The sequence below is a fragment of the Vipera berus genome, assembly GCF_964194415.1.
Source record: "Vipera berus genome assembly, chromosome: 1".
Lineage (NCBI taxonomy): Eukaryota > Metazoa > Chordata > Lepidosauria > Squamata > Viperidae > Vipera > Vipera berus.
In genome coordinates, this window is record NC_138202.1 from 125,870,762 (window position 1) to 125,898,703 (window position 27,942).

General features: G+C 39.3%; 1 protein-coding gene across 7 annotated transcripts in view; it reads left to right on the plus strand.

The window, feature by feature from the left end:
- Positions 1-5,998: 5,998 nt before the first annotated feature.
- Positions 5,999-27,942, plus strand: part of BIN1 (bridging integrator 1) — a 134,738-nt gene continuing 112,794 nt past the window's right edge. For 2 of the 7 annotated variants that reach the window (XM_081313286.1, XM_081313285.1), the window contains exon 1: positions 5,999-6,669. In XM_081313286.1, coding sequence (XP_081169412.1) covers positions 6,589-6,669 — 81 coding nt within the window. In that variant the 5' untranslated portion in view covers positions 5,999-6,588. The remainder of the gene's footprint in view (positions 6,670-27,942) is intronic. The other 5 variants (XM_081313291.1, XM_081313290.1, XM_081313288.1 and 2 more) reach the window with 3 other exon arrangements.

Here is a 27,942-nt window from a genome sequence, read left to right on the forward strand (position 1 = left end):
CGACTGGGCATATAAGACAACCCCAAAGATTTTCATGCCTTAAAAAGTCGTCTTATACGCCGGAAAATACGGTAGTTTTTCTCTAAGCCGACCTCATCTGTGTTTCTTTATCTTGTTATGTGCTTCTTCTGCTTGCAATTTCCTTGCTTCCAATTATTAGTAAGCTGTCATTTTTAAACCAGCAATTGCAGGCACAATTTATTAAGTGAATATGTATATTTTGATATACCTCTGATACATAATATATATTTTTATATACTATGTATTTTATATTTGTCTTATAACTTTAATTTAATTCAAAAAGCAGTTGATGCTGCTCTATAACCCTGGAAATCTATCAGATTTTAGCTTCAGTTTTTACATTCCTGAAAACTAGAAGTCATATAGTAAATGATACCACTTTAAACATTGAGTCATTCACAAAACACTGGTCTGCTTCACACATTTTACTAAACCATAATGGATATGCATCTTTTCAACTTGAAGGCCAGACAGATAATATTATGACCAGGCAATAGATATAATCCAAGCTACTATCAAAATGAAAATCTTGTTGAGCTGGACTCTCATAAGTTGTCATCATTATACAGCATATGTTGATGTAACAGGAAAAGTAATAAATACTGTACATACTAAAATTAAACTGGGGAATTAATTATCCCATGGATTTAGAGTATCTGCTGGCATAGGTTGGTCTGTCAGAGGCCACTATGATATTACACAGAGTTGATATAATGTATTGGAATACACAGGCAGGTATAGTGTAAAATGCTTGATACACAAAAGAACTGTATCTGTGGCTGGAATTTATTTAACAGTGTTTTCTCTCTGATTTATTTTTCAAATAGCATTGGACAGCCAGTTGGCTCCCATTATTGATGCATATTTCTATTATTAATTTGTTACCTTCCTGATATGGCCTACCAGAAGCACCAACAATATTACACAAAAATATTAAATCTTGATGGGCTTGAAAAAGCAAATAGTTAATTCTAAATTCCTGTATCCTCTCAAAAGCCATTGACTGGTGCTATTCCATGCAATCTGTATGTAACCTGCATGTTACATTAATTATTGGGGAATTTTATATGCAGCAGCCATTTCCAACCGCAATTTCCACAGAGCTAAATGATATAAAGGCAGACAATGGTTGCTGTCTCGGTTTGCCATCTCTTAGCCTAGGGCATCTTTGGAAATCCCACATAGCTATTTTGTGAACAACAAATAAACAACAAAGCAGGAAAGTGATTCATTTGGAATCAGAATCCCCTAATCTAATCTTTTACAATTTTACTGGTATTTCCATTTCTACCTTCCTCATAGCAGTCCTGGAATGATCTGTACTATTTGTCACTGAAGTGATGACTCATCATTCAAGTTTTCCCAGTTGCTTATTTTCTCTTAATGTGATACATTGCTCATTTTGAATTTGCATCCTCACACATTAGTCACTGAACAACAAATCCCCACAGGATCTAGATCCCTTCATTTTAAAAAAGCTTCTTTTTGTTTTTACTGTATGTTGAAAGATCATCAACATTTTCCATTTTCCCCAATTTCATTTGTGATTGGTTATTTACTGTATATTGGGGTCGTAGTGTTGGCACACTTCACCTCCTAATGGTTCAGTACTTATTTTCCAGAGTTTTCACAAATTAATGTTACCAAACACAGTGTTCTGTACTAGCCTAATTCAAAGATTGTGTTAAGAACTGAAAATGTGGAATCTACAGGGCACAGGCCAGTATTAATAACTGAACAGATGCTACTCATAAAACGTATAGTCAAGGCTATGGTCTTCCCAGTTGCAATGTATGGCAGTGAAAGTTGGACTTTAAAAAAGGCTGAGCGCCAAAGAATTGAGGCCTTTGAACTATGGTGCCGGAGAAGACTCCTGCGAGTCCCTTGGACTGCAAGGCGATCAAACCGGTCAGTCCTAGAGGAGATCAACCCTGACTGCTCTTTAGAAAGCCAGATCCTGAAGTTGAAACTCAAATACTTTGGCCACCTAATGAGAAGGAAGGACTCACTGGAGAAGAGCCTAATGCTGGGAAAGATTGAGGGCAATAGAAGAAGGGGATGACAGAGAATGAGGTGGCTGGAAGGAGTTACTGAAGCAGTAGGCATGAGCCTAAATGGACTCCAGAAGATGGTAGAGGACAGGAAGGCCTGGAGGAACGTTGTCCATAGGGTCGCGATGGGTTGGACACGACTTCGCAGCTAACAACAACTCATAAAAAGCAGAAGAATGAGCAAATATTAAATTATGTCTCTTTCCCTTCTTTTGGAATATATACACAGACATGTACATATTTCTAAATAGATTCCTAACTTAAGATGTTTCCTTACTACTATAATAGATCTGAACAGTATCTCTCATCAAGTTGAAGGATCCTTTTGATTTCCCTCCTTCTATCTGGATATACCTCAAGTCAAGAATTTACACAAACATTGTACCAAACACAAAAGAACTAAAAAGAATCAGGGCACAATGTCTCTGTGTGATATCATTGTGGCCTCTGACAGACCAACCTATGCCAGGCAGGTAACTCATTAATAACAGGAAATTCTTAACAATGGGAGTAAATAAATAAGTCTTTCATTATGAAGCTTGCTGCATTAATATTTCTCCCTGCTGATGGATCAGCCAGAAATATTAGTTCTTCACATGCTGTTTTTCAGAAAAACAGCTACAGAACGAATGCATACACAAAATGATGGCATATTCAAATCTATAAACATTAGTATGAAATACAAATTATACAGTATTGTCATACGAAAACAAGATTAAAAACCAGCTCTAATTACATATCTATTGCATTCATTGTCTATATATCACAAAGTATCACAACTGAGTGCAAGATTTAAAATATTCAAAGTCCTCTGGCCTTCTTCAAACAACAGATTGGTGCAAATGTGCATCCTTTCTCAGAGCTACAGTACCTGTTTACAACTCTTGGAGATGTATTCCTGCATAATTAGATTTGAAGAAAAGTCTTTAATTATTGCTTAAATTTGCAATCCTATATCAACTTCCCTGTGAGCAAGTGTTCAGTAATATTCTTTTTATCAATTGTGTTTGGGAGCATAGAAATATTAGAGAAAGGATGTGGATTTTGAGTGTTTGTTGCAGCAAGCTTTGATTTTGTTCTTAAACTTGATTTGAAGGAAAATTCCAGCTTTTTGGCATTCAGCCCAAATTGGTTATAGCAAAAATGGATGGGATAACTTGAAATATGACTCTCTGGTCTTTCCACTTTAAACTATAAAGTAAATATAGTATATAATATAAACTTATACTATCAAGATATTCCTATAAATATTTGGCCTCTACTTTATTACCTGTCATAGTGTGCAGACAGGATTAACCAACTGTTGTTATGGAGACAACAGACAGAAATACAGTTTCTAGGTGACAGTCTTTTTTTTAACTTTTCAAGTCCTTTGTCTTTGCTGTTTGGGTTTGCGTGTATGTGTGTGTGCTGTGACTAGTTTGGTAATCTTTCATTTTTACTCATCATTTTATTTTTAAAAAAGTAAAGGTATAAATTAAAGAAAGCTAAGCAGGGTTGCTTGTGCTTAGGGCATGGATCAAATTGCAAATTGAGAACTATAGACTACAATGGGAAATCAAAAATATATTCCAGAAAACTGTGGCAAATCATTTCCTTACCTTATTAAGAAAGTTGTACAGATGTGTCCATGAAATCACCAGCAGTTGAACCTGTTTTGAAGAATGTCTATGGAGATTCTCAATCATCCAGGTCATGATTGTCCCAAATGTGCTTTTCCAAAAGGCAAACCTGGAATTTCTTGGGTTTTTTTTTCCCCTTGAAGTTTTTGCCCAAGTTCTGAAGAAGCTTCTTGGATGAGAAGTGAAATGTTTTTAAGGAAAAACTAACAACAAAAAGAAGTCCAGTTGTTTTAAAGAAGACTATTTTTAAAACAGATGTCCTCCAGACATATCTATACTTTTTTTTGTTTATTGTCATAATGTTCCACATTTTCTCAGAGAACTCAAGGTGACTTTTTTTTTTAAATTCCATTTATATCCCGCCCTCCTCCGAAGACTCAGGGCGGCTTACAAGCTTAGCAGTAGCCTTCATTCTATGTATATGCCTGCTTATTAGGGCTTTCACACACACCCCCAGCGGCATTATTACAAAGTCAGCTTATTGCCCCCAACAATCTGGGTCCTCATTTTACCTACCTCGGAAGGATGGAAGGCTGAGTCAACCATGAGCCTGGTGGGATGCGAACCTGCACTAATTGCAGGCAGCTGGTGTTACTTAAGGAGGCATTAGCCCACTGCTCCACCAAGGCTCCACCAAGACTTTCTTTGGGGGGTGGGAATCTGCATATTTTGTCCCCACAAGAGACTGACTGGCCTATATTAACCCAAAGTGCACTGTGGCTAGCAGTACAGAACTCAGTCTTTTCAGCCCCTTAAGCATTCCTGTGCATTGACAATTAGGACTCTCAGAATGGCCATGCAGTAAAACAAAGAAATTAGTTCAATGCATTGTTGACTGGTACCGATGTGTCCACATGGATTAATCTTTTGCCTAAGACTTAACATTATCTCTGCTTTTTAACTTCCTCCACACTGTTACAGATGATTATGCACGTCATGTATAGATTGGTACAAACTAGGCCACGGTGTGTTAAGTCATAATTTATTGAAACAATCACAACTGATAACTGATGAAATAGAGTGTGCTAGGGTAGGTAACCACTAATCTCTAAGCTTCCCTTTTGTGGCCTTTGCAATCTAACTTAGAATATTGTTTTAACTCAACCAAAGACAATTGGATGATTTTCAGTGCAAATAAAATGCTATAGACTATTTAACATTTTTAATGAGAACTTGAGTGTGAGGCAGCAGCTTCATGACAAAACCTATCCCATCCAACATTTTACAATTTGGGTATCCTCCAGATGTGTAGATTTCAATTTCCAGAGTTCTTCAGCATCATAGCCATTGCTTGTAGTTTTGAAAATTAAAGTCCACACATCAAGATGGTACCAAGAAAGGGATGCTGGCCTATTCCATAGTCATTATTACTATTATTAAATTTATTTGCTGCTGATCTCACCACAGGGCTACTCTAGGTGGCTCACACCCATAAACGAAAGCTAAGAAGTAAAAAGGAAGTTAAACAAAACAAAACAATCAAAAAAGAAAACAAAGAAAATACATTGATATGACTAATAAAAAAGATGGGTGAGTGGGGTATGGAATGGAATGCAAGGTAATGAAAACATGTTGACACATGCACAATGATTTTGTAATGCATACTCTGCCCTTTTGTCCCTGCGTTCTGACATCATGGCCTGTTCTGTTACTTGGCCCTTTTTGTCCCCCTTTCTGCATTAGCTACTGTATATGAAAACAAGAAGAAGAAAAAATGAATGGGCAGCATCTGGAACTGCCTGTCTGGAGGAACCCAAGATTCCACTTGAATACCATTGGCATTAATAAAATCACCCTCAGTCAATTTCCAAAGGCAGCTTTACTTAGAACAGTTTACATCTTGGCATGATACCTTTAACACCAAGAAGCAACATCTGCCTATCTCAGGTCCTTGGGAAGAATTTGATAGGTGGATAAAAATGTCAAATCCAGTCTAAACATCTGGCAGACTGCAACCAACCATAATAACGATTTTTTTTTGTTTTCAGTGGAGGCACTGCCTTATTCAGACTTTGTGTGCAGTCTGGGGGTGGGTGGGTTTCCCTTGGACTCACAAGCTGTTATTTGAAAAGCAGGTGGCAGCTGTGGCCAGGGGTGCTTTGCACAACCTGTCTTGTTTGCCAGTTGCACCCATTCCTGGGTTGGGAAGGCCTACTCATGGTTACTTACGCCTTACTGTTGTCACTTCCCAGTGGACTAGTGCAAGGCATTCTAAACAAACAAACGAGTAGTTATTCTTCTTAAATTCTTCTTAAAATATATTTTAAAAGCCCTAATTCATAGGTTTGCCATTGGTCAATCAGATTCTTGAAAAAAAGACAATTGGATGATTTTCAGTGCAAATAAAATGCTATAGACTATTTAACATTTTTAATGAGAACTTGAGTGTGAGGCAGCAGCTTCATGACAAAACCTATCCCATCCAACATTTTACAATTTGGGTATCCTCCAGATGTGTAGATTTCAATTTCCAGAGTCGTTATTCTTCTTAAATTCTTCTTAAAATATATTTTAAAAGCCCTAATTCATAGGTTTGCCATTGGTCAATCAGATTCTTGAAAAAAAAAAAAAACGCCATCGGATCCTGACTCTTTCTCGGGTTGATTATTTTTATCCCGCTCATATCAACGGTATCCCATTTCACAGACAGAAGCCTTCCTGCCCAGCCCCGCTCAAACCAGGGTGCTCTGTTCCTTTAAGACGCTGCCGAGCCTGTTTTGTACTGTCTCTTTAAAAGGCTGTATCCTCCTGGTCCTAAGCTTTTGAGAAAGCGCCATGGCCATTTTTTCGCTCCCAGCCTTTCTTCTCTTCCTCTTAATCTGATTAATTTGACCGCCGTCCTACAGATTTAAAATAAAATAATAATTTTTTAAAAAAAAAAGAAGGACGGCAAGATGGCTGAGATGGGCAAGGGAGTGACTGCAGGGAAAATAGCCAGCAACATGCAGAAGAAGCTCACCAGGGCCCAAGAGAAGGTAAGGAAAAAAAAGGGGCAGGCAGGGGAGAAAAATCCGGAAAATATAACGGGGAAGAAGGCTCTCGGAGGCTCATCTAACCCGAGCATTTGCGCGGGGGAGGGGGGGTCGCTTCCTCACCTCCGAGCGAAAGAAAAAAAAAGGGTGGGGGGAGAGATGCTGTTGCAATTGCTGTGATTATGTGGAATACGGGAAGGGGGGGGGGTGCGCAACATAATACACCATTCTCCAATACCCCCCCCCCACACACGCTTCCTTTCGTTGACATTGACAGCTCAGCCACGTTGTCTATCTGCCTTCGCCTTCCACCACGCTACACCCGCCTTTTGGAGGGCTTTTTTTTTTTGGCTTTTTGGCTTTTTTTGTTTTTTGCACTCGGTTTTTTGGTCCTGGCGTTCGGCAGAATGGGAAGGAGGAAAGATCCTCGGGAGAAGAAAAAAAAAACAACCCTGCACCCTTCGAGACGGTGGTGGTGGTGGTGGTGGTGGAAGGAGGCGGGATTTCTTTCCAAATCCGTATCGGGATGATCGCGACTAAAAAGCGCAAGGTGGGAAGAAGAGTCGGCAGCCTGTAGTCTTAAACGCATCTGGAAAAGCAGCAGGTCGGGGAATCCGAGTTGGATTTTGATCGTTGCGATTGAGAGTGTCGTCTTGTGGTTTGTTTTTTTTTCTTCAGCCCCCTGTTAAAATTCTCGGCCGAGGGGCGGAGCGGCGCCAAGGTTTATTATAGGCGCCCGCTTTTTCCCCGCACGCTGCTGTATAGATCCAAAGATAATCCCGATCATCCTGGGTTTTTTTTCCCCTCTCCCCTAGCTCTGTTTCATCGCGCGTGGGCGGGGGCAACGAGGGGGTGTGTGGTGTTTCCAGCCCCCCCCCTTCCCCCTTCCCCTTGCCGCTTTGGCAATCGGCGCTCGGAGCGAGGCAAACATTGAGGGAGAAAAGCTCGCGCGCTGCCTGACTGACGCAAGAGAGCGCGGCTATTTATCGGCGCTCGGGTCGAAGCGAGAGAGAAGGAACGCGGCTTGGGGCGGAGGGCGGCGAGCCTCCGCGGCCACCCGTTTTTTGGTTTGAAAGCTCAAAACTAGTTCACCGGCAAAGCCTCGGCACGGGATTAAGAACGGGTCGGCTGGAGGAAGAAAAAAAAAAAAAGAAAAAAAAAAGGCGCTTCTTCTTCTGACCGGTTCCCCAAGACCTCGCCTCCAATACCCCCGAGGCTCCGCTTTTTACACATGGGGGCTGACCTGCAAAAAAGATCACCGATCTTTTGAGGGTTAAAAAAAAACAAAAACGGATCGGCCGCGGCTAAAATTACGTCAGATGAAATGTGGGCGAGATTTCCCTTTCCCGTCTTCTGGTCTTGTCAGTTTTTTTTCTCACACACGTACGCACACACACACACCCCTCTCCCTCTCTCCTTTAAGGCAGCGTTTCCCAACCTTAGGAACTTGAAGATGCGTGGACTTCAACTCCCAGAATTCCCCAGCCAGCATAGCTGGCTGGGGAATTCTGGGAGTTGAAGTCCACGCATCTTCAAGTTCCTAAGGTTGGGAAACGCTGCTTTAAGGTACAGAGGCTTCAATCGCAAATTCTCCCTGGGGAATTTCCCCTGGAAGTGACTCTGGAGCGCGGCTTCTGCCTTGGGACTGCCGGCTCCGCCCCCCGGGGTTCCTTGCAGCCTAACTAAACCGAGTCCAGGCTTCTCCACGACCCTTCCTGGGCTTTGAAACACGGGGAAAGCTCCCTTCCCCCGTTCCCCTTGCAGGGCTTTTTTTTTCCTCATAGAACGCTCAGAACGGAGTTCCGGCACCTTTTTTGGATGGAACCTTGTAGGGTAGGCAAGGCGGGTTGTATGACACGTGTGAGTTCCGGCACCTTTTTCTTTTACAAAAAAAAGCACCGCCCTTAGGAGATTGTTGGGGGCAATTAAGCTGACTTTGTAATAATGCCGCTTGGGGGTGTGTGTGTGAAAGCCCTAATAAGCAGGCATATACATAGAAGGAAGGCTACTGCTAAGCTTGTAAGCCGCCCTGAGTCTTCGGAGAAGGGCGGGATATCAATGGAATAAAAATAATAAAAATAATAAAGTGAAGGCTTTGATATCTTGAGGGGGAGAGCGAAGCAATCCCGGCGGCTGCCCGTAAAGCCGGCTCTTCTCTTGCCTCCGCCCTTTTGACTTTCCCCTTTTGACTTGACTCGAGGCCGCGAGAAGGGGCTTACTTGGGAAAAGCGGCTTTCTGAAGAGGCTCTGCGGCAGCTTAGCTTGGCCCAAGTGGGGGAGGGAGGAAGGTGGCCGTGGGAGCCACCAGGCTCGCTCCTCTTGTGGCCGTGAAGAGGCTGCCCGCACAGGTCAGGCGGGGGAAGGACGGCAGAAATGCTGCATAACGCAGGGTAGAGGCGGAGAAAACCGCCCGCTCCGTTTTGATCTGGGATTCTGGCCGGAGACAGATTGTACTTCACCGCTCGCCCCCATCCCAAATCTCCCAGCAGTAGTAACAAGCTTCTAAACTGCCTTTTCTTACACACTCTAGATTTCCCCCCCCTCCTGGAAAGTCGTTTTATGCCTGACATTCAATAAGGGCAGAATGCATACAGGGAGTCCTCGACTTACAACAGTTGTTTTGGGATCGTTCGAAGTTGAACAGCGCTGGAAAACGTGACTTATGACCCGTTTTTTCACACGACCCTTGCAGCATCCCCGTGGTCAGATGCTTGGCTACTGGCCTGTATTTATGAGGGCTTCAGAGTCCCGGGATCATGTGATACCCTTCTGATAAGCAGAGTCAATGGGGAAGCCAGTTTCATTTAACAACTGTGTTACTGATTTAACAGCTGCAGTGATTCACTTTAACTGTGGTGAGAAAGGTTGTAAAAGGGAGCAAAACTCACTTAACAACTGTTTCGCTTAGCAACAGAAATTTTGGCCTCAATTGTGGTGATGTATTTCACCACTGGAGACCTCTCTCAGACCATTAGGATTAATAAATGGGAGCATGGAATTTAATCCATTACACTGTATCTCTTGTCTCTATACCAGCTGGTGCTATACAAACCTTGTTTTGGGAGATCCAGGTTCAAATGTGCCACTATCTGCCCTGTTCATTGGATGATTTGAGGCTATTTGGCTTTTGGACCTCCACAACTGTTGTAGTGAAATGATAAACACTGAACACTAATCCTGGAACTGGTTGAGTTTTATCCTGTTTTTGTTCGCAGACACTTGACCATCCTGGCAAAGCCTAATAGACGCCATGCAACTAAGCTGGTGGAATAAGGAGGAAGTTTTCCTTTACTTTTGGGTGTCCCAACACACTTTCCCCATCTCTTAGGCACTAGTCATCTGTTCAGGGTGTGACCCTGCAAGGCTTCTTGAGGCCTGCTGAGGATGGCCAGTATTTCCTTCCTGGAGATTTTCTTGCATGAAAAATCTCGTTTGAGGAAGGAAATAATGGGGAATTTCTAAATCTCACTGTCCAATTGTCCAGATGGCCAGGAACTGTTTTCACCCTGGAGAAAGACCTTTGCCAAATTCCTATTCGTGATTTCATGCCTCACTTCCACCCTCCAACAGCAATGGGGGCAGGGCTTCAAACATGAAGACAAAATGAATGTTTAGAGGCATCTGGGGAGTAGGGAAGTGATGGCGCATGCATCATGATTTCATTGTGCAAATGATACAAATTACATATTTATGCAACGGTACTGTGATATGCAGAATATTATCATGGCTTGCATTGGACTTCTCTGGATTTTTGTGAAGGGGTGATGCTCTGTAAGCGCTAACTGAATTGACTTCAAACAGCTGTCCTTGCAGACAGCTGGCAGTTCCAGGCTCTCCTGCTTGTCTTGCAAAGGAATTTTGTGATTCCATTCTCAGCAGATGGGCTAGTCCTGTGGGTGGGAAGCTAAATATTAGAGGAAAGGGAATTGTAGTTTAACAACAGCTGGAGGGCTATAGGTTGTCTGGTCTTGGTATAAACTATTTCCAGCAATAGAGGGGTGTTGGAAATTACAGTTACGTTAAGAAAGCTTATCTCTTATCTCTTATGGCGCAGTTGTGATCTGTATGGCATGGAATACATTGAGGTTGAATTCTGTCAAGACCGATTGTTTGTACATCAAAGTTTTCTGTCAGTTCTGGTGTTGTCTCTTGATGGGGGTGCTCCTGAAAGAAGAGATTCAATTGCAGCCCTACCTGAAGATTTTGCAACAGTGATGCTTCCTGCCATCATTGCTCACCTGAACTTTTGCAATGTGCTCTGCATGGGGCTGCCTTTGAAGATCACTCATAAGCTTTAGTTGGTCAGGAATTTATGATCCAGTTATGGTTGCAGTGATCACATTACTTTGGGTTCTGCAATACCTTCCTCTGGTTTCTGGGTAAAATCCAAAGTGTTGGTTATTATCTGCAAAGCCATATGTGGCCTATGATGGAGATACTTGTAGGACTGCCTTTGGCAGCCCGGAACTGACCAACCAGACTTGTATGTTCTGGGAGATGATTTCCTACTTCGAATGTAGCAATGGGGCTGAAGTGGGTAGATATTGCTTTTCCGCGATGATGCCTATTTTATGGAAATCAGGCTTGCTTCCACATGGTTAACTTTCTGAAAGTGAATTGAAATGGAAGTGTTTTGGATGCTTTAAGGAGATTAAAATAATGCAAATAATGCCCTTGATCAATTGATTATTGGTAGTTTGATTATTATTACTGTTCTCGTGGTTTGAGTTGTTTTTATTTTGTACCATAAATGCTTTAAAATGTAATCTCAGCAGTTATTTATGTTTTGCTTGTTGTAAACAAAGAGACTGGTTGACTACTTGCGGTGGATATTAATTTAATAACCAAACAAACAAACATTTCAGAAGAAGACAATAGCAAGCAATTTCCATTCTGTTGTGAAAAAAATGTGTTTATTTAGTTACTGGGGAGTTGTGCTTGACTCAAGAGTGTCTTAAAAAGTAAATCTTTAGTTTAAAAGTAATCTTATGTCCTCCAGATGTTTTGAACTACATTTACACAGTTTCTGGTCATTGGTCATGCTGGCAGGAGCTGATGAAAGTTGATCTGAAACATCTGTTTTAAACTCTTTACAGATTTATTGAGTCTTATTCTGGGAGTCACCCTTCGTGAAATATATTGCAAAATAAGGAAATGATTTTATTATACAAAGGTATTGCTGGCTTGCTTTTCAGAAGCTGAAATGTTTAAGGATTAATCTGCACCCTGTTTTCTTTGATAAACTTCTTGCTGATTTCGGCGGAGATCCCTCTGCTTTCTCATGAAGATATTAAGTTCATAGAATATTTTAGCCTGAAGAGTGTCTTAGAACTAGTTACTTCTCTACCATAACCTATTGTTTTCCAGAATGATTGGGACCCCATTGGTATTGCTGGCTGGGATTTCTGGAAAATGTAATCCTAATGCATATTGGAGAAGGTGCCAAAACCACGCCTACCCCAGCTCCGGCAATGGGGAAAAAGTCACGATACTTCACGACACGTCACGTGACGTGGCGAGTTTGACACCCCTGCTTTAGACTGTGAACATGTTCTTGGAATGCTATCACTGATTATTGTGAAATGATTTTCTAAATGTTTTAAGAACTTTGGCTTTGGTAAACTTTCCACAACAGTAAAGCTAAGGATGTATTTGTGTATTTTCTCCTTTTCAGCTTTCCAAGAATTCAGATACGGGGTTTCAAATACAGGGTTGTCTACTTAATTAAGGTGTAATTGAGCCTTTACTTTTCTATTCTCTCTTTACAGATTAAGATATGGGCTTGGGATGGAATATAAACATTCCAGGTGTGCTTTTTCGTGTAATGATACTCAAACATTACTGTCAAAGAATACCCCAATTAAATCACCTACAGCGAATTCTATAATCTACTCTGGGTATTGTCATAGACATCCACAGCAAATTGAGATTACATCAGAATCATGACATTGGGAGGTGTATGTGATATCTTGATGCACATCAAGCCCTTGCATATTTGCTTGTTGATTCTGATGCTTGTTTTATCACTTGTCCCTGCCATGGATGCCAGCTGGTATTGCAGAGTTCCAGTTCAGGTTGTACAGCAGAGGAAGGCAGAATATAATACAATGTTTTCTGAATATTCCTTGGCAATTAGCAATGCATAGGAACAGTTTATTATGACCTTTGAGGTTCTTTTATGGGCTGTTACATCGCCTGAGAATGGACTTTGAAAATACAGTGTATATCCCAACAAGCTCAACTCTAGAGAAAATTGAGAGAGGATGAGGAATTTTTGATTAACGTGCTTAGAAAGAAACTCTAATTTCCATTTGCACATAGATTGAAAACCACAGCTATAGGAGCATTTGGGCTTTCTGTAACATTGTAAACTTCTCCACATCACTGTGGACTTAATTCTGAAAGATGATTGTATTAAACAGAAATTTGAAATAAATTATAATATGGACTAGAAATGACACAATGAAGTGTAGCTCATAGTAACTACGTCAAAATTAATGACAGGTGGTTGACTTTTTTTAGTCATCTGTGTAACAGATGCAGGAGATTTCTGCTATATTTATCCAGAAGGCAAATGTTCATTTCTGCAATTCACAGATGGTCAGTCAGAAGTCTTATGGGAACTCAAGGCTGCTTGGAATGGCTGCCTGTAATTTGGTGGCAATGAGATATAGGAATAGTGGGAGATGAAATATAAAAAATGGTATTTGATATAACAACTTCAATCTCCTGCTCTTGATTTCATGCTTTGGCTCCAGAGCATAAATGAAAGGGCTCATAAGAGTTGAAGGATTTCCTGGAACAGTGTGCGCTGGGAGAAAATAGACAGGTTTGTAAAAAGAAAAAGCAACTCATGGCTTCCTTTACTAACTCCCTGTTCCTTCTCTCTGTGCATAAAGGTCAACCCAGAATTCAGTAATGTATTTGGGTATTTCTTGAAAAACCTAGATCAGGGGTGTCAAACTGTGTCGGCCTGCAGTCCAGTTGCCTCATACGGATGCTGCGCCCACCCCAGCTCTGGCAATGCAAAAAAAGTCACGATATGTCACGACATGTCACAAGTTTGACACCAGTGATGTAGTCATAAAGTAAATAGTGGTTGGGTGCAGAGTTCCTTAAAAATGCCTATCGTACATTCTTACAATTCTACCATACATCAAATCAGACTATTGGCCTTTCTGCTCATGTAATTGACACCAGCTTTTCCCATCCTTTAGTTATGCCAGATTTTTGAGAATGCCCAACTAGCATGCCTTTTGACTACTAGAATTCCTTGCCAGTACGAACATCAGGAAAAAAAACCTCAGATAATTGCAGTTTAATACACATGGAAGGCGCCAAACTGGGAAGACTGATACAGTCTTTACATATTTGATGTACAAGAGGAATCTGATGGGACAAAGCTAATTTGGAAATATAACTTTTATATCTGAACTATCTTTTTTCCTGTTAGTCATATGGTATCTTAAAAAATGGCTCATAATGATATATCACTTTTAAGTTGGTTTTGTACCACCCAAGGAAATTCTTGACTGGCTTTGAATAGTTTCAAGTTTTATTTCATTATGTTATATTATAGTAAATTTTGTGTCTGCTCAAAATATAACTATTGGTGCCCTGGATTAACGTTACCACAAATTAACAGTTTGAGACAGAAGTTATTTTCTGCCACATAATAGGTAGGTTTGGTCCTTATATTGACATTTCTCTTGGTTCTTTTCTAGTGTTGTTTATCAAGGTTACTGCAACTTTGTTTAGAATTAATGGCCTTTGTGCAAGAGTCTTCCAAACTTTGTGCTGGGTATGTAAAACCAAATATATATCCAATTGCTTTTTTTTTACTTAATTACTTTAATAGTGAATCAATATATTTGGTATGGAGTAGTGTTTTCTAAAATAATGAAATTTGCATATAGAGCTGTTTTTTTCAGATCCATTAGAGTAAAGAAAATAATAGGTTAAGCATTATCATGTTTCCACCTCTGAAGGCTTATTTATGCTGGACTTTGTGGGTAGCACTAATAACTCATATTTTGTTAGACACAGTGTTCCCTCTGCATGTATAAAGTAACATTTTTTTTCATTCTCTCAGTGAGAGTCCCATGGATATTATAAGACATTACAAAATCACTATCTTTGGAGGAGCTGTCTAATAATGATTTCATTATTCTTACATTTTCATATTATCTTTAAAAGTTGCTAGGAATAAGCAGTGCCTAAAACATTAAGAGCTTTTAAAAAAACCCCAATGATTTTTGTTCCAAATAATCTTCTCATTACTTCTCATGATAGTGTCTCTTGCGCAATTGGCATAACTTCTGTCACACTTTCTCCAGATACTGGCCCTTTTCTTTAAAAAAAAAAACAAACCACAAAAAACTTTCTGCTATATCAGTGTTTCTCAAGATGTCTGGATGTCAACTCCCAGAACTTCCCAGCCAGCACATTGGCTCAGAAATTCTGGAAGTTGAAGTCCACAGCTGCCAAACTTGAGATACACTGTGCTAGAGGACTCAGTAGATTTCATTTTGAATCTCAGAAAGATTTTGTTCTCTTCAGAGAATTTTGAGCATGATGTGAGATGGGAAGGAGATGGGAATCTAGGCGTTTTCAACCTGATTTAAAGGGACTCATAGAAGAATGCTATCCAATGTGTCATTCTGTGGAATTCTAGAAAGGTTAGTAATGGGCGGGTCCAAACCTGCCTTGAGGCAGAAGTCTATCTCAGGCATTAAGCAGTGTCAGTCTCTTCTTTGAAAGAGGTCTGTGTGCCACATGGTCCGGCCTACATTCCCTAGATTAGCCTGCTGGCATCCTGTTTGGTGAACACACCATGCCTTTCTCAGTGGGGAAGTTTTGTATAAAATCAAATTGATTACAGCGAGGCGAATCATTACCCTTATTTTCAAAGGAAAAGCTGAGGCTTCTGTTATTTTTTTTTATTGAAAAGTTTTAAAATACATTTTATCTTTAACAATCCCCTCTCCCCCTCCCCTACCTATCCCTCCCTACCCCTCCCCCCCCTTTCCCCCTCCCCCCCCCCCCGACTTCCCAGAGCTAAGTACAGGGTATAAAAACAAGAAACAATCATAAACATCCATATGCTACCAACAATAAATTCTTAAATCTATCACTCTCTAGCTCATATAAGATAACTACAAACAATACTAATATTTCATATAAAAAAAAGAAAATAAAGAGGAAGACTTATTCAAATGCTAAATGAAACTTTTTAGTCCCATATTTCTTCTGGATATATTCAATCCATTTTTTCCACTCCATAATATAGCGTTCTTGCGAATGATCTTTCAAATAAGCCGAGATCTTTGCCATTTCTGCCAGGTCAGAAACCTTTAAAGTCCATTCCTCTATGGTCGGCAGTTCCTCCTTCTTCCAATACTGACCTATTAAAAGTCTTGCTGCTGTAATTAAATTCAACATCAACTTAGTGTCCACAACCGTAGCATCTGTAATTATACCCAGCAAAAAAAGTTGCGGACAAAACTTTATCCTTTGCTTGAAAATCTTCTGCATATTCCACCAAATTTTTATCCAAAAGGCCTTAACCTTTTTACAAGTCCACCATATGTGAAAATATGTTGCATCTTCATCGCCACACCTCCAGCATTTGGGCTGATAATTTGGATACATACTTGCAAGCTTTTTAGGATCTAAATGCCATCTATAAAACATTTTATAAAAGTTCTCTCTTAAGTTTTGAGCTTGTGTAAATTTTACGTTCCTCACCCAGATCTTCTCCCACGTATCCATTGTAATAACTTCTTGGATGTTTTGGGCCCATTTTATCATACAATCTTTAACAAGTTCCGTTTCTGAGTCAATTTCTATCAATGCAAGATATATCCGTTTGATATGTGCTGGACCCTGATTTCTAATTTGCTTTATCAGATTTTCATCAGTCATTGTAAAACCAGTTTTCTGATCTTCTTTCCACCTGGCCCGTAGCTGAATATATTGAAACCAAGTTTGAACAATCTTCTCATCTCGCAAGAGGCTGTACGGTAACAGAGGCTTCTGTTATTACGATAATTTATAAACAAGAAAATGGCCCTTCTGTCTCTCTCTTAAGAGAAAAATTGAGCCAGATTGCACACCCACCACTGCTTTGACTAAATTAGTGCTGCTGCACTGATTTGTATTGCTCTTTGTAAGACGTCAACTCTAGCCACCAAATGTATGGAATTAAGAATTTTTACAATTCATGAAACTTGGGCTGAAAGTGGTAGCAGAAGTAAAAATGCATGCTGTTCTACAGCTCAGTATCAGGCCTCTGTAAAATTCAGAAAAGTTTATGGTCACAGCAGAAGCCATTTGTCAGGCATAGAATATTGTTTCATATAAGTTGAAAATAAGAAATAAATTGCCAGGAGCATGTAGGAATTTTGGATATTCTAAAATAGTCCATGCAAAGGGAATTAATGGCTCAAGTGGGCTGCTTATGTGCATAAACAAGAAAAGAGCAATTATTTATCTTTTTTCAAATTTTCAAAAATATTCCTCATTAAGGGAATGTATGTGCTGGTTTCTATTTGTTTGCTATACTATGTAAGTGGAATATAACATTTCACTTAATAGTGAAATGGAGTTAGGAGAGTTTACAAAAGAAGATAGTAAAAAAAGAAATGCATTTATTTTAGCTTTGGCAACAGAAGCATGTCCTTTGGGAATGCTTCTCGGAAAAATGACCCCCCCCCCCAAATATATTATCTTTGTGATATTTTTGTAACTGAACACTTAATGAAAAAGAAGACAACTTCCAACTTCAGAAATATTTATAATCGGTGGATTTAATTCTGTAGATTTCTTTCTAGCTGCTATTGACTTACATTTGCTTACCCCCTTTGAAAACCAAAGAATGTAAATATTTTAGGAATTGATTACAAATTTAATCAGAAAATGTGTTTTATGAAGAATATGCAGAGGGTAGATCTAGATGGATGCAAATCGTGATTTGCATAATTACTTTTCAAGGAGATTTGATTTTAGGTTAAAATAGAAGTAAATGACTATTTCAACCTCTTTCCTTAATTCTACTAACAAAATAGAAACAAACTTGGGGTAATTAGATGTGTAAGAGTCAGTTTTCACATAGTTAATGATAAACAAAATCAATGCAAAACTATGAAAAAATTTGAAACTGGCCCTCCTGCACAAAAGTGAGGGGGGCAGGTTTTCTGTTAAATAAAGCAATAAAGAGAAACAGGTGCAAAATAATATTTATCATATTTATATGGCTGCCTATCTCATGAGATGACGCACTGGGTAAAATACAAATAGAATATAATTTATTTGATTTGATTTTGGTACTGCCTAACTCAGACCTACCCTGGACTTGCTCTTGAAATACAGAGATCACAGGAGTTATCTGCTTAATTATTATCAAATGAAAAGGGAAGTTAAGCTCATCCAAGTAGTTTTTAGGAAAATTGATCCTGCATAGATAGGCTCTGCAAATTAATTCACTTTTTATCAGCTTATTACTGTATCAATCATAATATGGGAGCTAGCCAACTGAATCTCTGAAGGAATACAATCACTTCTTCAAGCTGTTGGATTTTTTATTTATTTATTTATTTATTTATTTATTTATTTATTTATTTATTTATTTATTTATTTTAATTCCATTTATATCCCGCCCTTCTCCAAAGACTCAGGGCGGCTTACAAGTTTTAGTTCCATTCCACCTTTTGAGTGACGCCTGATATGCAAAATAAGCATTTTGAATTCTATCCAGTTCTGTTATTCAGAACAGATTCCTGGAATCAGAATTATTTAATTTTAATTATAAATGTTTTGTATTTGAATCTAGTTAATGAATCATTTATGAATTCTAATAACTCCCACAAGTCTGAAGATTGATTATTTCATGTATGAAGGAGATCTGGCATACTGCATACTGGTCATTCACTTACATTTTATTTGCACAATTCTCTTGAGACTTTTAATCTCATGATTCCAGAACATTTAGTTGCTAGAGGATATTGGAATCTCTAAAGTGAAGTCATGTGTCATGTTATTCCTTATGCCTTGAACTTTGTCTCTAAATTGAATTCTCCTCAGTGCAGAATTAAGCTTCAGAGTCGTTGTACTGAAGCACCAGGTGAAATTTATTAGATGTCTTCTTAACTGTGTCCAGAAACAATGAATTGTAAATTGTAGGAGATGACCAGGCTGAGCCTGAGGGAAGGGTCAAGCATATCATCAGTCCCTTTGTGCCCACAAGAGATCTAAGTCCAGCTGTTGAAGTCCAACCAATTTGGCTTGACCATTAGTGGTTCAGATTCTTGTTTAGAAATAGTGTGGAGTAAACTTGCACTCTTCTGAACAACTCTGATTCTTGATTTCTTGTGCCTGACATTAAGTTATAAAAGTATGTTTGTGTATACCCACATTCATACACACAATACATATCCAGACACAAAAATATACAAATATATTATGTACAGGGCTTTTTTTTGTCATAGAATGCACCTGAACAGAGTTCCAGCACCTTTTTTTCAATGGATTTTCCAGAGTTGCGTTTTTTTCCCTATTGTTGCCCTTCCTATCCTTGTTGCTTTTGAAAATGCCCCGCTGGTGGTACAGTGCAAATGGGGTCCCCTCCGGCGCTGTCTGCCTCCTCTAGGAGGACCCATGAGGTGCCAGAGCACCACAGCCAGAGCGTGGCTTGATTGGCTGGGTCAGACCATGTGGTGTGGAAGCCGATGGTGGCGGTGGGAGACACAAAAACATGGATGACATCTTTCAAGAGAGGGTGAGTGAGCCTTTTGCGTTCCCTTACAGAAGGTGGTGTGTGTGTGTGAGGTTAAAAAGAGGTGAAGCGAGAGGAAAGAAAGACGGCTGGCGTGGAAGCTTGCCCAACAGCGAAAGTTTGCTGTTTCGGTTCCTTGAGTAGTTCAAAGGCTGGCATGTCCAAGAAAATCTCTTTTTAGTCTTTTATACTTTATATTCAAACTGCAGAGGGGAAAAAAATAAGAATAAAGCCAAGGTCTTGTGATTTGGAGGTATTATTATTATTAATAATATATATTAATTATGTATTGGTCAGATGTAAAGGTAGACCTACAGTTTAATCAGATCTATTTATTAAATTGGGTTTAACTTAAAGGTAAATTAAAAGTAATCTATTCACTGACAAAATTTCAACTTTAATTTGTTTCAAGTCAATATCCATATTAAACCCCAAATGTAACTTTTTCCACCTTGTTTGACAACTTCTTAAAAATAATTCAATCTTTTACAAGCAACCAAATTTTGTTTTATTGGGCAAATTTCATTCCACATAGAAAGCTGACATTTCCACTCATTAAACTAAATGGGTATGCCAGTGGTAAATATCCCAAAAGATTAATACAATTGAAGGGGTTTTTTTAAATTACAAAGGTAAACCTTGTAGGGTAGGCAAGGCGGGTTGTATTACATGTGTGAGTTCCAGTACCTTTTTTTTTTTTTTACAAAAAAGCATTGATTATGTATATACCGTATATACTTGAGTATAAGCCGAATTTTTCAGCCCACTTTTTGGGCTGAAAAATTCCACTTCGGCTTATACTCCAGTCAACAAAAAAACTTACCGAGGACTTGTGCGCGGCCGAGGCTTTGGTGCTTCCGGGATCGCGCGCACCTCTCCCAAGCCACCGCCGTCCGGAGACCTGCCGAAGTTTGGGGAGGTTTGGGGAGGTGCGCGCGCAAACCTCCCCAAACGTCGGCAGGTCTCCGGACCTCCGTGCCCTGCCTGCCTGCTTCTTTCCGCTGCGGAAAGAAGCAGGCAGGCAGGGCGCGGAGGTCCGGAGACCTGCCGACGTTTGGGGAGGTTTGGGGAGGTGCCCAAACCTCCCCAAACGTCGGCAGGTCTCCGGACCTCCGCGCCCTGCCTGCCTGCTTCTTTCCGCAGCGGAAAGAAGCAGGCAGGCTGCTTCTTTCCGCAGCGGAAAGAAGCAGGCAGGCAGGGCGCGGAGGTCCGGAGACCTGCCGACGTTTGGGGAGGTTTGGGGAGGTGCGCGTGCACCTCCCCAAACCTCCCCAAACTTCGGCAGGTCTCCGGACGGCGACGGCTTGGGAGAGGTGCGCGCGATCCTGGAAGCACCGAAGCCTCGGCCGCGCGCAAGTCCTCGGTAAGCTCCGGGCGGTCACTTGCTTCGCGTCTCCTGAGGGAAGGGGGGGCGACTGGAGCGGGCATGTTTCCTCGCCTGCTGGGCGCCGCGATTTGCCCGGGGAACGCGCGGGCCCCGAATGGCAGCGTGGAGCGAGGAAGCGGACAGCCAGGGCTTCCCCGAGAGCCGCGGCCACACAGGGTATTCCTGTGTATTCAGGCTTGCAAAATGGCGGATCGAGCCTCTGCTGGCGGCAGAGGCTTGCAGAGCGCGGATCCAGCCTCCGCCAGCGGCGGAGGCTTGCAGAACGGCGGATCGGCTTATACTCGAGTCAATAACTTTTTCCAGTTTTGGGGGGTGAAATTGGGGGTCTCGGCTTATACTCGAGTCGGCTTATACTCAAGTATATACGGTACATAAATCACATACACATATATAAATCACACACACACGCACTTGGTTTTTCTATATATTATATTTTGTGTAATTATTTGTCTCTTTTCCTTTTTTGTTTCTTATCTTTATGTAACCCTGCAGTTATTTTGTTCATGTTATAAATATCTAAGGTTTTTTTAAAAATGCTATTTATATGCAAGTTGTTTCTTGATATTTTCTAATATGGGATTGCTAGTGGCTTAGCTTTTAATTAAATTAACATTAGAACTCCATCTGAATGTGACTTTATTGTTAAAAATAGTTTTTCCCCAGGAATAGTCAATATTTTTTGTTTGTGTTGGCAAACTGGCATTTTGTTTTTAATTGTTACATTGAATTTTATTTCTATTTTTAAGATAACTATAGCTATTATAATGGTGTGATATGAATACACAATTGTTAAGTATACATTTCATTTTGACAGTACATATTCACAGTTTTAGAGTCAGCAATACATTTCAAGTATGCTAATTTTATAAATCTTACACTTCTGCAGCTTGCAAATATTTAACACAGCAACGATTCGATTGTGATCCCTGTTTATTTATTATTTTGGAATTTTATAAGGCCACCCATGTCTTTAACGACTCTGGGTGGTAACAGTAGGTAGAATACAGTTAAAACAATAACAACAAAAACCCCACCCAAACTTCAGAAGTAAAGCAATCATTAAGAGAGAGACGTAGTGCCTATTCTAAACCTATTCTTTCAAACATAGCCATGGTGGGGCCAGGCATATTTGGAGAGAAACGGTATTCCAGAGGGCAAACACTGCAACTGGGAAGGCGCACTTCCTAGATCCCATCAGGTGGCACTGCTTAATGGACGATACCTGGATCATACCAAATCTGCCTGTTAATAAAGGCCAGGCAGAAACCATAGAAGACCAGCTCTGTGCCAGGAATGGATTTACATTATAGGCAACCAGCTCCCTGAATTGCTCTCAGAAGCCTATTGGCAATCTCTCTATAGCAAGGGTATCCAACTTGCAATGTCATGTGACATGTCGTGACTTTTTTGCCATTGCCAGCAGTGGGGTGGGCACGGTTTCGCTATGATGCATCCAGTCCGCGGGCCGGCAGTTTGACACCCCCTGCTCTATAGAGTACAATTTGGGAAGACTGTGAGTGGAAAATGTGAATTTGTGCCTTGGGAAACCTAGATTTCAGTATTAGTTTACAATGAACATGTCAGATTACAATGGACCAACTACATCTCTCTTCGAATGCCCTGGACGAATGCATTGCTACCGAGCACCGAAGAAAATAAAATAAGGAAAGAAATCTCTTTGTAGCGGCATCAGACTAGCAAAACATCATTTCAGAGGGAAAATGTTGCTAGAAATGCTACTATGTGCTTTGATTTATCCCGAGAGTAAGGGATTTAAAAGGCAGGAAACTATTTTTAAAATCTGTTCTCAGTGCGCATGTCTGATGATATTAAGTTGCAAAAAATCATTTGGTTAAATTTCTGAGTAACTAATGGACTTTCAAAAAGCCAAACAGGGAACATTTGGATCCCACAAAGGAGGATTCTATTTAATAACAATACACTTGACAATTCTGAAATAACCTCTTCCTTCTGTCTTGTTTACCACATTTCTGTGGTAAATATAAGGCACATATTCTATATACTGTGGATAATATATTCATTGTTATGAACATTACCTCACATAAAAGAACTTCAGTGTAGATAGATCTTGTCTTCTTTCTTATATGAAATAAAACGTTTTTAAAAATCCATTTAAAATTCTAATTAAAGCAATGACATCTAGAGTGATCATTCCTTTTTTGAAAAACGTGTTAGAAAATAGCTGAGCTATTAGTAAGTTAATATTGTTCAGTTTCCTTTATGACTTATCTAGTATCTGAAAAACTGTTGCAAAACAAAAATAGTTTTTTAAATTCCATATATCCCTTATTTAATTGATATTGTCCTGTCTTTATTTTAAATTTTTGACAAATTTAGAGGACTTTCCCCCTTAGAAATGTTATAGTTAATTGCTTGAGTTGGGATTTAAATTTTAATCTGGAAACCTGAAAGCTTATACTTTTATGTATAGTGGTGGCACACCTAGGACTTTCCCCATGCTTGAATTGGCAGAAAATTATACTAGGATGAACCAGTATAATTGTTGACCCCTGTCCAGCCCTTATGTGTTTGTTCTAAGTTGCTGCTGAAAGTTGATGACCTGTGTTAGAAATGGGCATGATAACCAAAGGGGTTGTCTGGCTCCTTGAGCTTTTCTGCTCTCTTTTAGGATAGAATAGAGCTGGAAGGGACCTTGGAGGTCTTCTAGTCCAGCCCCCCTGCTCAAGCAGGAGAACCTATACAAAGAACGAACACTTGCCAATTATGACATTGCAGCTGGAATGGGGCAAGCTGGTTGTAGAACTTATGCATCTTCTCTTGGCCCATTCTATGTTCCTCCTCTTCCTCCTCCTTACCCTATTTATAGATTAATAAATTAAGAAGATCAAAACATTATGATTCAAGGAGCTGAATCACAATGAATACTTTTATTTAGAATCTCTCTCCTCTTCCTTTCTTTTCTTGTATGTGGAATAAATGAGGTCTTCCAGATTTTCTGTGTTCTGGTCAGGAGGGAAAAGGCGAGTGAATCGATCCCATCTTCCCACTGTTTTGCTGTTACAAGGTAGAACTATATTGGTAAGAAGAACCATAGAGTTAAAGCACTTTTACAGGACTGCAGGACATAGCAGTGCTATTATTCAGTTCCGGCAAACCATCAAGAAGGGGTTCCTGTGTCCTGCCCTTTAAAGAAACAGCAGGTGATCCTGAGCAGAAAGCAGAGGGTATGTCTACATCACTCTGAAATGTTTAATAAATGCTGTTCAAATCCCACCAGGTCTCTTGGCTTTGCCTCTGAAATAATGGAGGGCTGAACACAACAGCTTTTATGTATCCTGTGGCTACTTTTGGTTGATATCGGCCTAAGAGAAAAACTGTGTTTTAACCCCAGTACATCAAAGGATGTAGGCATCATCATGAGGACAGTGCAGAAAAAAAATTCTCCAGTGCATGTTTGTACTTTGGCTATATGCAAGGAAAGAAAGGCCCTTCACCTGCAGTTTTATATTTAACTGATAAGATTCATTATAAATTATTACGCATCGTCAGATATTCTATTCTACTTCTGTGTGTTCCTATAACTATGGGACAGGCTGTTGCTGAGTAAATGAATGTATCATATGGAATCTTCAATAATGAATATTAGGGCGGAGGATACTCATGCAAAGCCTTTGATAAAGAAGAGGGGTATTGCTGAACAGTGATCCTGATTCATCCATGAAGTATTTTAAAGGAGGGAATAGAAATTTTGACAGTAGTAAGACAGTTATTCAAAGGACTTTGAGATGGTTGAGAAAAGGTCTCCTTGTTCAGGACTTTAAAAAAAAAACCAGACTATAAAATTAAAACAATGCAGTAAAATGCAACCATCTAAAAGTACATCTGTACAAAAACTACTGCAATGGAAATATAAACCAGATGCCAAAGCTAATTTTAAATAAATGCAGAAAGATCAAGTTTAAATAATCCAAATAAGAAATTAGAATCATCAACTTTTCTTTATTTTTTTCCATTTTCCTGCATTATTTTATGTGCCTCTTATTACATTTTTCCTTTTTTTATCAAACTAAAACATCCTAATGTCTGTGATTTTTGGGGGGGTTGCCCTTTCTATATACATGCATACATTCATACACAATTAAAAAGAGATTTTCCACAGAATAAAAACAATTTTAATTCCCAACCCAATGTCTTACAGATAGTCCTTAACTTACAGCTGCAATTGGGGCCAGAACGTCTCTTGCTAAGTGATGCAATTATATGAGTCCCACCTGATTTTACAACCTTTTTATCAAGGTGTTTAAACAAATCACCATGGTCATTAAGTGAACCACATGGTCACTAAGTGAATGCAATTTCCCCCATGGACTTTGCTTGTCAGAAGCTATCTGGGAAGATCGCAAATGGCAGTCATGTGACCCCAGGATGCTGCAACCATCGTAAATACATCCTGGTTGCCAAGCGCCTGGATTTTGATCACACTGCAGTGTGTTTTTTTTAATAGATATTTTATTAGTTTTTAACTACAACAATCTCCAGTGCCTGGTGTACAGCATGTTGTGTTGGTTTATATTTTAACAAGAAGAAAAGGACAATAATAATTAATTAACAATCAATAATAATTAAATTTGATAATTCCATAATTAATATATTAATTTATGATACATTTCTTTGATCTTCCCTTCTCCCATTTGTATTCTCCTTCTTCAACCTTAGCCAAAATATAATTCTTAATATTTTCAATATATAAATAATTTTGTTGTTGTTAGCTGCGAAGTCGTGTCCGACCCATTGCGACCCTATGGACAACGTTCCTCCAGGCCTTCCTGTCCTCTACCATCTTCTGGAGTCCATTTAAGCTCACGCCTACTGCTTCAGTGACTCCATCCAGCCACCTCATTCTCTGTCGTCCCCTTCTTCTCTTGCCCTCAACCTTTCCCAGCATTAGGCTCTTCTCCAGTGAGTCCTTCCTTCTCATTAGGTGGCCAAAGTATTTGAATTTTAGCTTCAGGATCTGGCCTTCTAAAGAGCAGTCAGGGTTGATCTCCTCTAGGACTGACCAGTTTGATCGCCTTGCAGTCCAAGGGACTCGCAGGAGTCTTCTCCGGCACCATAGTTCAAAGGCCTCAATTCTTTGGCGCTCAGCCTTTTTTATGGTCCAGCTTTCACTGCCATACATTGCAACTGGGAAGACCATAGCCTTGACTATATGCACTTTTGTTGACAGGGTAATGTCTCTGCTTTTTAGTGTGCTGTCTAGATTTGCCATGGCTTTCTTCCCAAGGAGCAAGTGTCTTTTAATTTCTTGGCTACAGTCCCCATCTGCAGTGATTTTGGAGCCCAGGAAAATAAAATCTGTCACTACCTCCATTTGTTCTCCATCTATTTGCCAGGAAATGAGAGGGCCGGATGCCATGATCTTGGTTTTCTTAATGTTAAGTTTCAACCCAACTTTTGCACTCTCCTTCTTCACCTGCAACAAGAGGCTTTTTAGTTCTTCTTCACTTTCTGCCATTAGAGTGTATAAATAATTAGATATAGGCATTTTTATATTTATACAAATAATAATAATCTGTATATATAACGTTTTTTTCAGCTTATATTATTCTCATAACCATCATCTCATTAGTTCAGCACGCATCCTCTTTTTATAATTTTTGTTCACTTAAATTCGCTTATATTCAATCCAATTCTTAACAGTCATAATTTCTTCATATTAGTCATCTAACTGTCCAAATTTTCCCATTTAGGTACATCCTCACAATATTTTATATCATGCATTATAAAAATACTATACTTTTTATCTATCTTATAATATCTACATATAACATCTTTTTAAAGCAGTTTGTATTTCACTTATATATCAATATAAGTTATATCAACCTACTATTTTAACATTTCATATATGATAAAACATGCCATATTACTTAAATCTCTTATCCTTCTTGTTATAAGGCCCCCTTGTGTTCAAAATTCTCTGTTCTTTTATCCATATTCAGACAAATGTTTATTCGTGTAATAGTCCATCCAGTAGGGCAAGTCAAATCTCTTGTATCTGTCTCTGGTCTTCTTTTGCCAAGTAATTTTTCAAGTTGATGTAATCCGCTTACCCAGCAGTTCCTGTATTTTTACAAATGTTGTTGGGAATACCAAAGATGAAGTAAGTAAGATAAATGCTTGCTGTCTCCCAAACTTTGATGGTTCTCCTGATAATTCCATTTTTCTTGTTGTATCAGAACCTTGAACATTTTTTTCCTATTTGTGTCAAATTGTAATTCTTTTCCTTTGTTGTTTCATCAATTTGATTATACTCTTCTAATTTGTAGTCTGCTGTCTGATTTACTTGTGCCTTTGTTGTTATTTCATAGGTGTTTTTAATTGTAAATTTAGATTGGAAATATGCTTATTTAAATCATCAGTTGTTTTGTATTTCCTCATGGTTTGAGTCTATTGTCATTTGTATTTGTCCTAACATTACATATATTTCCTTCAGGAAAGTATTTATCTTGCCTTGAAGTATTGCTTCTGGAGGCCCTTGATTTTCCAGGCTACATCATTCAGGAGAAAATATTGTCATTTTTTTTGATACGTATATGATATCCATGTTGTCTCCCCCCTTCAAATAATCTTTCATCAATGTTTTAATTCAAAAGTCAATTTATCAGTCAGACAAAATTACAGTTCAGTATGTTAAGCCACTTTAAATCCTTCCTACAGATTCTCCTCTAAAAGATTAGCCCAAAAGCCAAGGTTTTTTTCTTTTCCATAAACAGTTCTTAGATTTAAACAACAGTCCAGGTGTTTCTTCCCCTTTCAAACACTTTTTAATCTTATAGCTGGCTCTTCCTTTGTTCCCAGCTGTCTTCAAGGTTATTTGCAATTCAAAGGAACAACTTTTTCTTTGTTTCTAGGCATTCTGCCAATTTCTGAGTCCTTATTGTTAGTGTTCTATTCTCTGTCTCCACTAGATATCAGCAGTTATTTCTTTTTTCAGTTTTTCTTTCAATCAAAAAGTTATTTTTGTTATATATTTTTATAATTACATCAACATTTTTAGGGTATAATCTTGACAGTTTTTTAGTTCCTAAATTTGTCCAGACTGCAGTATTTTAAATCAAATTTTAATATATCTCTA